The sequence below is a fragment of the Pongo pygmaeus genome, chromosome 16 (genome assembly GCF_028885625.2).
Source record: "Pongo pygmaeus isolate AG05252 chromosome 16, NHGRI_mPonPyg2-v2.0_pri, whole genome shotgun sequence".
NCBI lineage: Eukaryota > Metazoa > Chordata > Mammalia > Primates > Hominidae > Pongo > Pongo pygmaeus.
Genome location: NC_072389.2, coordinates 81,916,075 through 81,929,398, shown reverse-complemented (window position 1 = coordinate 81,929,398; position 13,324 = coordinate 81,916,075). Strand labels below are relative to the sequence as shown.

Here is a 13,324-nt window from a genome sequence, read left to right as displayed (position 1 = left end):
AAGTATCTGCTCAAGCCCCTGCTTTCAGTTCTTTTGGGTATATAACTAGGAGTAGAATTGCTGGGTCATATGATAATTCTGTGTTTAGCTTTTTGAAGAACCTTCAAACTTCTTTCCATAGAAGTTGCATGATTTTACGTTCCCACCAGCAGTGCACAAGGGTTCCAGTTTTTCCGCATCCTCAGTAACACTTGTTATTTTCTGTTTTTTAATTCTAGTCATCCTAGTAGGTGTGAAGTGGTATCTCATTGTGACTTTGATTTGCATTTTCCTAATAACTAGTGATGTTAAGCACATAAGCATATGAAAAGATGTTCATTGGCCATTCATATATCTCCTTTAGAGAAGTGTTTATCCACCTCTTTTGCCCATTTTCAGTTTGTTCTGTTTCTCTTTTTGTTGACTTGTGTGAATTCTTTACATATTCTGGATACTAAACACTTATCAGAGATATGATTTCCAAACGTTTTCTCTCATTCTGTAGGTTAGCTTTTCACCTTCTTGAGAATATCCTTTGATGTGCAAGAGTTTTAGATTTTGATGAAGTCCAATTTATCTTTTTTTTTATTTTGTTGCTTGTGCTTTTGGCATCATATCTAAGAATCCATTGCCAAATATTGAGTCATGAAGATTCACCCCTGTTTTCTTATAAGAGTTTTATGGTTTTAGCTCACATATTTAGGTTGTTGATCCATTTTGAGTTAATTTTTGTATATGGTGTGAGGTAGGAGTCCATCTTCATTCTTTGAGATGTGATTATCCAGTTGTCCCAGCACCATCTATCTGTTCAAAGAGACTATTCTGTTCCCATTGAATGAACTCGGCAAACCACTTATCTGTCTAAACTTTCTTTTCTTTCCTCTTCTCCCCTGTAGTCACTACAGTCTCTTTACTATCTCTGGAACCTGCAGTTGTTTATCTCTGTCTGTGCCTCGTTTTTTGCCTAGAATCCTTTTCTTCTTTAGTTTGATGTTCTGAATTTTCCTAATCCACACTGATCTTCCTCAGAACTCCTGAATTTGGAGCTTTTAATGCTATTCTCTTCTCCTTCTCCTACATTCCAGTATAAGCTGAGGACACTTCTGACTGGGTGGTTCATAGGCCTCTGTCTATTCTTGCCAACTAGGAGGCAGAACTCCTCTGTCACTCCCACAGTGACAGAGAGCTTCTCTGTTTCCCTTAGTACTACCTGGAGGAAGTACTAAGTGAATGAGTGAAACATACTTCTACTGTGATTTATATCAGTAGGTTGTCTTTTTAAAAAAAAAACAAGTGACTTTTATTGGGTCTTACTGAGTAGGGAGCTGCCTCTGCAATATCTAAAAGAGAATAGAAACAAGAATCCAGATCTTTCAGTGTGCTCAGGCCATCAGACACTCAATGAACCTGAGTTAGCATTTCCTTTTTCCTAAATAAGGCATCATGTGGTGTGCTTTAAAGGTGTGCAGTTGGGCTGGGTGCAGTGGCTCACGCCTGTAATCCCAGCACTTTGGGAGCCTGAGGTGGGTGAATCACCTGAGGTCAGGAGGTCGAGACCAACCTGGCCAACTTGGTTGGTCTCTACTAAAAATACAAAAATACATCTACTAAAAATGCAAAAAAAATTAGCTGGGTATGGTGGTGAGTGCCTGTAATCGCAGCTACTTGGGAGGCTGAGGCAGGAGAATTGCTTGAACCTGGGAGGCGGAGGTTGCAGTGAGCCGAGACGGCGCCATTGCACTCCAGCCTGGGCAACAAGAGCGAAACTCTATCTCAGAAAAGAAAAAAAAAGTGTGTGGTTGATCTAATAAAAAAAGATATAGACGATAGAGAAAATCCTCTCAACCCTTTCATGGGGAGTGTGGTAAGGATATATTCGGTAAAATTTTAAAAAGTTATATATTCTAAACCAAATTAGTGTTTCACTTCGTGGTAAAAGAAGTTGGGCTTTATCCTATTTTTCATGAAATATACAGGTCCCGTGTGAAGCTCAGTTAGCATGTCATCTGTGTGACTGGCATGAGCTCATGGTCTGTCCACTGAGGAAGTGGTGCCAGCACTTAATGCCACCCCTGAGCAAATGCCTGCTGGCTCCATGGTAAACATGGACCTTTTAATAGGCTGGAGACAGTGACATTCGGAAGAAACAACATGTCGACAATTTCCTTAATAAATTTTGTACGAACACATTATTTCCACCTAATGGAAATGTAGCTCTCTTAAATAATTGAGAGGCTATATTCATCAGTGGCGAGTTCAGCTGGGATCTTTGTGAGCTAAGGCAGCTGAAAGCCCCTTGGAAGACTGGGTAATTGATATTTTGCACAAGTGGCTGGACCAGTTTTCAGAGTATCTGTGTGACATTCCCTGCAGCCCCCTTGGACAGCTCTCCTCTGTCCGAGCAGTCACAAAGCAGCTCTACACTGGAGGCTCCAGTTGCAGCCACTGCACTGCCACGACTAAGGGTTAGTAATTAATCCTTTTTAAAATGGGAGCCAACTCAGGCCATTTCCCTTTGCTATAGTTTCTTAACTGTGTCTGCTGACCGGCCACTGCATTAGCACACAAGGTCTTGATTTTAATAAAGAGTGATGATATTGAATGTTCAGCATGTAGCACATTTCTGTGTGCCAGATGATAGTAGTATGCTGCTGAAAAAGCAACCAATATGTTTGTGAAATGAACGATGAATGAATGAATGAACAGTGAGAAAACAAGTATAGAGGAGGTTGGCAGGAGTCATAATTGCAGTAAGCTAGAGACTTTGGTGTAGACTTGGAAGGAAAGTCAGGAATGCAGTTAAGGGTGGGAAGAATGCCAAGGAAAACATGAAGGTAAATACACAGTACTCTTCACCCAGACAAGAAAAATTGGGCTTCCTGTTTCTAGGGTGCCTTCTTGAAATTTGTGGTTGGGTCAAAAAGCCAAAAGGTAGCAGTGTGTGCAGTGGTTCAAGCCTGTAATCTCAACACTTTGGGAGGCTGAGGCAGGCAGATCACTTGAGCCCAGGAGTTCGAGACTAGCCTGGGCAACATGATGATACCCCATCTCTACAAAAATTAGACAGGTTGGTGGCTACTTGGGAGGCTGAGGTGGGAGGAGTGATTGACCCCAGGAGGTAGATGCTGCAGTGAGCCATAATTGCACCACTGCACTGCAGCCTGGGTGACAGAGTGATAGCCTGTCTCAAAAAAAAAAAAAGAAAAAAAGGCAAAAGGCACCTAGGCAATGAGTGGGCTGTAGGCCCTGTCAGCCCTGGGTCCTGGGTAGTCTCCCTGGGTGGGAAGAGAGACTACCGGAGAACAGGGGATTCCTGGTGGAGAGGAGGGGACCCTCGTGCCTCAACAGTGATTTGTGTTGTTTCTTTTGGCCTCCCTGTACTGCTTACGGAGCTGTGACTGTATCACAGTGAAGGCTCTAGTTGCTTAATTACTTTTTGTTTTTATTTGCAGGTAGTTCCTGAAATGACTGAGATATTGAAGAAAAAATGAATCAGGATCATGCCTTAAAAAGAAAACTTATGTTAAAGTATTCCACTGAAATCACAGATATTTGTGGGTACTATAACAATCATTGGAAAGCATGGAGAGCTACATTTCATAATTTGAGGGAAAATTTCTAACAGATGCCAGAATGCTTGTTTATGGGATTACTATGTTTCCTTTTAATTATTTGTGGTTCCAAACAATTATTTTTTGAAATTTTTAAATTCTGTAATAAAATCTATAATAAAGCTTTTCCACAGCTTTAAAACTATCAGAAATATGCCTAGCCTTTAGAGAAAATTGAAGAAAAGGAGTAAAAATTTTGTTTATTTATTTATTTTTTTGCCTTTCTTGTTCATGGAGAGCTCTGTGTTTTAGGAAGATTGTAAACATGATTGTTTCCACCAGCCTAATCAACCTAACTAATCTCATTGTTGAAGGGCAAACTTCATAGGAGAAGGTAACTGAATTGGCAAGTGCAGGGTTAAAAAAGCACGGCTATAAAGCATGAATATTATCTTAAACATACTCCAGTCTTCAGAAGACCATAGCTAATGTGACAAAAGCAGACCTGACTTAAACCTGACCCAGCTCCATGTATTTAGTTGGCTTAAGGTAAATTTCATTTTCGTTTAATTTTAAGGTTTTGTCAGTTTATAGGACTTTTGTCTGTAAAGGAGGGAGAGTGGAGGAGGGGCTGCTTTGAGACAGCATGGCCTCTGATGCAAACAGATAGTTTGATGTTATTATAAACGTTCAAAATCCTGTGCAGAGAATGCTCTAGCCTTTCTTTTGCCTTCTGTTGGCTTCTTTTGGGCTCTCTTAGGAAGCACCCAGGCCTGTGTAGTCACCTCTGGCACTCTCATTCTGCTGCTCAGGGCACAGCTGAGGTCCAAGAGTGTCACCAGGGCTGCAGCTGGTGTGGATGCAGGCCCAAGAGCAGAGGCTGGTGAGGCTTTGAACAGGCCTGCAGGAAGGCGTGGGTAGGTAGGTGAGTAGAACAAAGAGGGCTGCCCTCCTGAATCAGATCTGCAGAAGTGGGAGTAGTGACCTGGATCAAGCAGACAGTAGGGAAGAGAAGGGAAGTGATAAGTAATGGAGGTGGCTAGAGTGCCTTTGTGTGGCCAGCCTGGGGCCCTTCCCCAGCTGACTAGTGAACCCTTTCTGATTTGTGTCACAATCAGTTGCTATAAAACACTTTTAAAAGTTGTATCTTTGGCATTTCAGTCTTCTTTTAATGAGATGAGAGGAGAGCAGTAGAATGATGCCTCTTTGCAAGTAATGTCTGTTAGAATAGGAGAATCCTAGAATGTCTGAGCCCGGTGATCATCTGGTCAGACCCCTTGTTGTATAGGTGGGGATACTGAAGCACAGAGAAATGAAGAAGGTAAAGTGACTTGGCCAAGGCCACATGGCTTGAATCACCTTTGGGAGAGTAATTTCTATGTCTTGTTTTTATCTTTGAGGTTCTTCTTAAGAGGGCTAACCTTGCTCAGGATTTTTTCCATTTACCCCTCATCCCTGTTGGATGCTATAACTGGGGGGCAGGAGAGATGGCAAAGGTGATGGCCACAGAGGCACCCCCAGTAGAAGGTGTGCTGGCTCAGGGAGGGACATCCCAGGTGGTGCCTCAGCTCAGAGTTGAACTGGTTGGTCTTTCTCCCTTTGCTCCTTCCTGTCATGGCTGCCCTGCCTCAGCCCCAAGCAGCTGTTCATTGGACTAGTATTTACAGCTCATCATCATCATAGCATTAAGTATAATGCTTCCTATATACCAGGCACTGTTCTAGCACTTTATACATATTAAACCCCTTCAGTTCTCACAGCACCATGTAAGTTAGATGCTATTATTATCCCTCTTTTACAGATGGGGAAGCTGAGGCTCAAAGAGGTCATATAACTTGCCTTAATTCGGACAGCTTATAAATGAGAGTCAGGATTTGAAACCAGGCAGACTGGCTTCAGAGTGGTAACTTCACTAAGGACGTGATTCTCCCTCACCTCAGCTCAAGGGACAGTGCGACTGCACAGCAGCCTCAGGTAAAGAGCACTAAGTACTTCATGCTGGGTGGGAGGGGCACATATAGACCTGGTTGAGAAGGAGGGATGGGCGTTCTGGAATAGTCCCTCCAGTGGGATTTTATTCAACTCAAAAGTCCCTCTGAGTGCCCACTTAGAGCTTACCATAAAAAGGCAGCCATGTGAGGTGGAGGCAAGTTGTTAAAACTATTATATATGCAAGAGGCACACATATATAATGTGCCCTTTTAATCTGTTTTTTTTTTTTGGAAACCGAACAGTTCCTGTTGACTCTGCGCCTGTGTCCAGCCTTAGCACCCAGAATAATAGCTCTGGAAACAGTATGGGGGAAAGGTGTTAGGGGTAGCTTTCTTTAATGCTTGCATATAGGTTTCCTGCCTTTTTCCCTAGTTTCTTTGAGGTCTTTGGTTAACCTCACACAGCCCGTGGGAATTTGGTGGCCTGGTTATTTTGGCAGAACACAGAGTCCCTGGGAGGGCAAAAATAGGCATGTTAGAAAGGCAGCCCTCTGAGGGCAGAGCCAAGCAGGTCCGTGAGCTGAAGCTGATGGCCTCTTCACTTGCAGAAGGCCTCTTTACTTGCAGAAGGCCTGAGGCCTAGTAATGGCCCTGGGCCTAGCTTCTTAGTAGCTGAGAAGGGACAGCATCAGCTTTCCCCGAGGTCCCACTCGCTCTCAGCAATTCTGTGGGGACATGTTCCCTGCTGGGTTCTCTGGCTCACCAGCTGTGCTGTTTGGGACTCTGAAGAAAATACCTAGAAGAGTGTGTGGTCCAGCCATTGCCTCGAAGTAGCCTGTGGTCTTGACAGGGAGGACGGTATTCTTCCAGACTGAGAGTACAGGCTGTTGGAGCCACAGCCCCCACCCTGAAGGATTTTACAGCTACCAGGAAAGATGAGATGAAACATCAGTAAAAGCAGAAAGCAGGTCTCAGGATGGACAGCATATACAGAGAAGGCTCCTCAGGAGGCTGGCATGGCCATTCCTCGCAGGCAGGGGCTGTTCAATCGGTGTATGGGAGCAGAAGTGGAAAATGTTATCAGAGCTCAGGTGCATGAGGCAGTGAGGGGCAGAAACACTTGGGTCAGGGAGGGGATTGAGGGTGGTAGGTAGTTGAGGCCAGATTGGAGAGGACATTGACTCACAGGCTGAGGAGGCCTTTTTCCTTAGAGATCAATGGTTTTCAAACTTTGCCCTCAAGGAACACTGCCATTTCCACTGGACCAGCGATGGTACTGTGAAAGTTACACCATACAGGACTTTTCCTGATTTGCAGGAAAAATTTATCAACAGCAGTCTCCCAGTCTTAAGTCTTTCTCGCATACTTCTTTCTAAACCTTTGGTAGCTGCTACCCCTTGTCTTCTTAAGAATGTGAGCAGATTCCAAGGTGACTGGACAGTAGCAAGTGGATCTGAACAAAGAGCAGCAGCCACTGACCCACCACAGCTTTTGTTTTTGTCTTGGGACATATCAGGGATCTTGTTGAATATTTAAAATACTTTCTGCTAGTTGGTAATTGTTCCTTGTTTGTTAGAATTAGATATGTCAGTATATTAAGAGTGTCCCATAAAAACTGTATGACTTACTGTGCCACCTGAACAAGTCTTAAGAAACACCACTGGCAACAGGGAGCCATTTACAGTTTTTGAGGAAGGCCTATAACTTGGTGGTGTATGCAGGACAGAGGGAGGGAGGAGAAGATGGAAGCCATTAGGGGCTGAATCCTCTGGCTCCAGATGGATTTGGCTGGGGATGGGCTCCTGGAGATTGTGAAAATGGGTCCAGTGCTGTGGGCAAGGCTGGCAGAGGGCAGGGCTCTTCCTCCCAGGATAGCAGTGGGAGCCCTGCTGCCTCCAGAGCCCGAGCATGTCTGCTGGGCTGGAGGGCTGGAAACCCCAGCCCTAGGTGCACTTTCTGCTCTCTTTCTGAAAGGGAGGGTCAGCCTGATTGCATTTCACACTGTCTTTCACTAAGGGTTTTTGTTTGAGTTTACATGAAAGTGGGCTGAAGAGGCTGGGAAATTCAGAGAACACCACTGAATGTAACAGATGGATTTGGTTAGCTGTTGCTGAGCTAAAGGAGGCTTGACTGATAACCTTGTGAAAAGTCCATGTAGGATGATACACTGCCATAATTTCTTACAGCTCTGGTGTTTTTAAAAAATCTTTGTGGGGAACAAATGAAGAGTTGCTTTTAATCCTTGGCTTATAAAGCACTTTCATGTATGTCACCCCATCAGTGGGGGAAAGAGTAGAAAACATGCAAGAAATCAGACTCTCAGGAGAGGAGGCAGTTTGCCCCAGGTCACAACACGTGATAGAACTGGAACACAAACAGAACTTTGGAAAATACTACTTATTAAGAACTCCCTGTGTGTTGGGTACATTATATACCCTTCTAATACAACCACCTCTAAAGTATATATCATTACGCCTACCTTCTGGATGAAGAAATGAGCAGAGAGATGACCAGAGGCAGTTGGTGAGATGTGGGACCCGAACTGGACTCCAGGTCTGGAAAAGTTGGCCTGTCCACTAGACTGTGATCCTCCCATTCTCTCCAGGACTGTATCCTCTGATTTGCATTGCTTCAAAACAGCAGGCTTGTTATTAGAAGCAAGGAACACTGATGGAATTAGGGATTTTCTGTGAAGTAAGCTGGTATTTACTTCCGGTAGCATTGGGACTGGTGAGAGGGAGGCCCTGGGGTGGCTTTATCTGCGTGGCCTTTGCCTTCTTCATCTCCTGCAACTAACTGGGCATGTGGTTGAAGACAGGTGAGTGCTTTCTTTGTGTGTGCTCACCTCCAGCTGTGTTTCCTTCCCAGCATGGGCTGCATAGGGGACATTTGGGTCTGGGACCTGGGGACCACTGGGTGGACTGGTCAACAGGAGCCTTGGGTTCTCATCCTGTTCCTGTTACTGCCCCAGAGGCACCCTGGTCACCTTCCCTCCTTTCAGGTTTCATTTTCATCATCTGTAAAATGGCGATGTGAACTAGGTGATCTTTCTAGATAACAAGCTTTAACCTATGAGTGTATTGGTGGGTGTCATACGAGGTGAGTAGATGGAAACAGTGAATACTGTTTTTGAGGGCTTCTTATGCCCAAGATGCTGTGCTGAGCCCTTTACATACGTTATCTCATTTACGTCTCATAACCTTACAAGGTGTAGGTTTGACCTGGGGCAAACTGCCTCCTCTCCTGAGATTCTGATTTCTTGAATGTTTCCTACTCTTTCCCCCACTGATGGGGTGACATACATGAAAGTGCTTTATAAGCCAAGGATTATCAGCAACTCTTCTTCAGATGAGAAAACTAAAGCCTACACAGCTTAAAACACTTGCCCAAGGACTCATGGCTAGTAAATGGTGACCACAGGCAGTCTGCTCCCAACCACATGCCATATCCCAAGTGCCTCAGTGGGAGTGCAGAGGATGGACCTAATCTAGCCTGACTGGGGTGGGCTGCAGTGCAGGGCAGCAAGATATGAAGGCCTCACCAAGTTCAGAAGGGGCAGCAAAATCAACCAGATGAAGAAGTGCATTCCAGGCAGAAGACCAGCATGGACAAAGAACAGGAGTACCCAGGAACATGACACACTGAGCTGCTTTCTCTGGAAAATGCAAGGTCTAGACTCCAATGCATGAATCTTCTCCAATGCAACACCCTTCTAGCCGGACATTCCTCCATTCTGAACCACTCTTTGCTCAGGGAAGCAGGGGTCTTTGTACTGAAATCTGGATCCAGTCTGCTCATTGGCCTTTTGTGGTATTTAGCATGGTGCGGGTCCCAGAACCCCCTATCCCTTCTTTAATCAGTGGAGGCGGAGGTGAGCGTACCTAGTTATGAGGCCTAATTGATGTTGGGGAGGTTCCTAGAGTGCTCGGTGAAGGGTGACCCATAAATCTCAGACACTGAAGAATTTTGCCACATCCATCACAGTGTTTAATGTCCTGATTGATCTCCAGGGTAGTCAATTTCATTTGCTTGTTTCAGGATGAAGGGGCAGCCTGCTTCCCTATGCTGCAGCCTGGGGCTCTGCATAAAATTATGCCAGCACTGTCTCCTGGTAGCTTGCAATAAATTTTAGCAGCAAATGTTTCATCATTTTCCTTGGATAATTAACTATTCACCAGGAGAGAATACCAAGCTTTTCAGCAGTGGAGTCAAAGATATTCAGAATAGTGATGAATTCCTCACTTAGTTAATGTGAGGGGAAATACAAGTTTTTGGCAAGTACTCCAGTAGTACTAGGGGCGGGGCTCACTGCCACCCTCCCACACCAGACTATCAGCAGCAGCAAAAGCGTCTCCTGGGCACCCGACCTCAAAAGTGCTGAGCGTGTGCTGGCAGTAAAACACCCCAGGCTTCTCATTAATAAGGATGCTTTCTGTTTGTGTCTCCCCTGAAACATTCTCAAAGGGTTTTCCCTTCTGTTACATCATTAGCTATCCCAGCAGCCTTCAGGGTGGGAGGCACAAGATCATTCCTGTTGTACATGGGGAGGAAGCAGGTCTAAGGATTTGCTTGGAGCCTCATAGCAAACCAGAAACAGGGCTGGGCTGAGAATCCAGTCTCTGCCACATCCTGTGCATAGGTACAGCGGCACCTGAGGTGGGAGGCATGGGAGAGAGTGGGATGAGCAGACCTCTCTCCAGCCCTGAGATGTCCATGGTTTGGCTGTTTCAGCCCCCAGAGTTGTTGGGGGTCCTTGTGAAGCAACTCCACACAAGTGTTGAGTGGGGCACAGGGTACTGTCAGCTTGTTAGTAAGAGGGATTCCTTGGGCCCAGATAATTTGTCAGCAGCTCCAAGAGTGGGACCCCAACTCTGTCTTCTCTCTTTAGAGGTAACTGAATAGCACCAGGGAGGAGCGTGGCGGCAGCACCCAGGCGGAAGCCATGCTCTTTCGACTCTGGCTTCCATCAAGAGCTGTCTCAGAAGGAGAAAGGAGCTCCTGAGTTGAATTTCAGGTGGACACCCACCATGCTAAATAGAATTCCAAGCCACTAGCCTCTAGCCACACAGGTTCCATCCCAACACTCCTGTCTGTGGGACTTGATCTGAAAAGCCACACTTTGGTTGGGAACCTTGCCCAGGGCTGGCTGGAGAGGAGCCTGTTGTGCCACTCAGGGAAGGCCTTATGGCTCCCTCATCCTGGGTGGGCTTCAGGCTGGGGCTGCAGACTCTGGCCCAGCTCCCTAGTGGGCCAGTCACCAGCACTGCTGGCTCTGAGTCCTGATTTCTTACTTTGGCTTTCCTGGTGGCACCTGGTTTGATTCCGGTCAGCTCATCTCACATCTAGCATGGCATATAATCCAGCCAGACCTGGGTTTGAATCCTGCCACTACAGCTCACTAGTTAGCTGTGTGCCCTTGGGCAAGCCCCTGAATGAGTCATTCCATGGCTGCTGTTTTCTCCTCTGTAAAGCAGGGAAGATAGTGCCCACTTTCCAGGGCTGTGCTAAGGAGGGAAGCCTGTGAAGAGCACCTGTCACAACAGGCAATGCAGACATGGGAGTCACTATTGTTACCACCCTCTTGTTCTAACAGGAGACAGTGGCTGTTACCAGACCCTCCCTTCAGGGACAGCCCGATGACTCCTCTGGGCCACCAGAGTGGGTTCTCCAAAAGGGTGCAGGAGAACGGGGAGCCATTTACCAGAGCTGCAAACCTCCCAGGGAGTGCTCAGGCTCCATCTCCCTCAGCCCCCAGCTGCCCGCCAGCCATAACTGTAGAATATGGTGCCCAGGGGAGCCATGAAAGGCGAAGCTTTTACCTCCATCTCCTGCACTTCAGGCCCCCAGGCCCCACCCTAGGACTTGCTGTGGGATGGGCTGGAGGAAGGGTTCTTGAGTCTGCAGAAAGGACTGCCATGTTCCTGGCTCTGGAATCCTTCTCTATGCTCTTGGTGCCAGGCACAGCCATCCTGATGTCTCATGCTCAGACACCACAGACTGGAAATGGTGGCATATCCTCCAACGCACAGCTCCCCCAAGTCCCATCAGTCAGGTGTCCCTAGCGTCTCCTCCACCACCGCTGCCTTCATCCTGCCTGCCTGTGTGCAGCCTTGTTCCCTCTCCTCTGGGCACGGGCCCCTCCTTCTGGCTGCTCCTCTGCAACAACCAGAAGACTCTGTGGTAGCCCTTCCATGGCGCTTTATCTCTAGGGAGAACATCTGGCTCGGCCTGGCATCCAAGGCCTCTGGTGAGCAGCCTCACCTGTCCTTTTCCAGGTTGCTCTCATGTGGTCCCTTCCCCCTCCTACCCATGCCATTCTTTTTCTGACACCAAACTTCTCCCTGTTCCCAAACCCTGTTCCCTGCCTAGCTCACTGCTGTTCCTCTGCTTGCACTGTTGTCCCGCCACCGTCCTCCTGACATTCCTTCCTTTTTTTCCCCTTTAAGTGGTTTAACGACTGACTTCAAGTCAGGGAGACAATCAAAAATTCCCTGCTCACATTCTCTGGAAGTGGGCCAGTTTTGTAGCTCAGTGTTGAAACTACCCCTAAAAACTGCTGTCCTCTTCCACGACAAACAGAAGAGTTGATTTGGTATACTTACTCTTTTAAAATCACCTTTAAATGTTTCCTCCATTGTGAGGCCTTCAGATGTCCCCAGGCAAGTAAGTAGCTTCCTCCATCTGTGTGTACTGTCTTACGCTGTGACTTGGGGACCGCCTGTTATCTCTGTCCCCAGCCTCTATCTGTGAGGCAGTTTCAACACAACATGAAAGCAACAACAAATGCTCAGCAGGGTCTCACCTCACAGCAACTTGTAAATACCCCAAGAAATCTGCTTTTAAATGTGGAGTTCTGGCCAGGCCCAGTGGCTCATGTCTGTAATCCCAACACTTTGGGACACTGAGGTGGGCAGATCATTTGAGCCCAGGAGTTCCAGACCAGCCTAGGCAACTTGGCAAGACCCCATCTCTACAAAAAACACAAAATTTAGCCAGGCATGGCGACGTGCACCTGTAGTCCTAGCTACTTGGGAGGCTGAGATGGGAGGATCATCTGAGCCTGGGAGGTTGAGGATGCATGAGCCATGATTACACCACTGCATTGTAGCCTGGGCAACAGAGCAAGACCCTGTCTCAAAAAAAAAAAAAAAAAAAAAAAAAAGGCTGGGCACAGTGGCTCACACTTGTAATCCCAGCATTTTGGGAGGCCAAGGCAGGTGGATCACCTGAGGTCAGGAGTTCGAGACCAGCATGGCCAACATGGTGAAACTCTGTCTCTACTAAAAATAGAAAAATTAGCTGGCCATGGTGGCGCTCGCCTGTAATCCCAGCTACTTGGGAGGCTGAGGCAGGAGAGTCGCTTGAACCTGGGAGGTGGAGGTTACAGTGAGCTGAGATCACACCACTGCACTCCAGCCTGGGCGACAGAGTGAGACTTTGTCTCAAAAAAAAAAAAAAAAGTAGAGTGCCTATAAAACAAAACACGACAAACAACAAAAGAAAAAAAAAGTGGAGCTCTCTAGAGACCCATTTCCTAGAGGACAAACTGAAGAGAACAGCTGCCACTTGCCTAGCATCTTTCCCATGGCATCCCTCCCCATCCTGTGGTCCTTCCCTGGAGTAGGAGTCCCCAGCAGACGCGAGTGCTGGCAGTTGACCTTGCAGCTCCCCCTGGCATGGGGCCAGGTTCATGTGCCTGTGAGGTAGCAGCACTAGTCCAAGAGCTGGAACAATGGAGCTCTGCAGAAGGCCAGTCACAGCTCAGCAAGGTGAGCCTGGAGGAGGAGGGTGGCCATTTCTAGTCCAGTGGGTGGAGATCACCAGTTAAGGAGCCCACTGGCTTCTGCCCTACAGATTACAAAC

General features: G+C 46.8%; 1 protein-coding gene across 1 annotated transcript in view; it reads left to right on the top strand.

Moving 5' to 3' along the window:
• The window catches only part of ETFA (electron transfer flavoprotein subunit alpha), a 101,385-nt gene extending 97,653 nt beyond the window's left edge, over positions 1-3,732 (top strand). The window contains exon 12 of the mRNA XM_054450091.2: positions 3,432-3,732. Within this exon, the coding sequence (XP_054306066.1) occupies positions 3,432-3,470 (39 nt within the window). The 3' untranslated portion in view covers positions 3,471-3,732. The remainder of the gene's footprint in view (positions 1-3,431) is intronic.
• Positions 3,733-13,324: the final 9,592 nt, after the last annotated feature.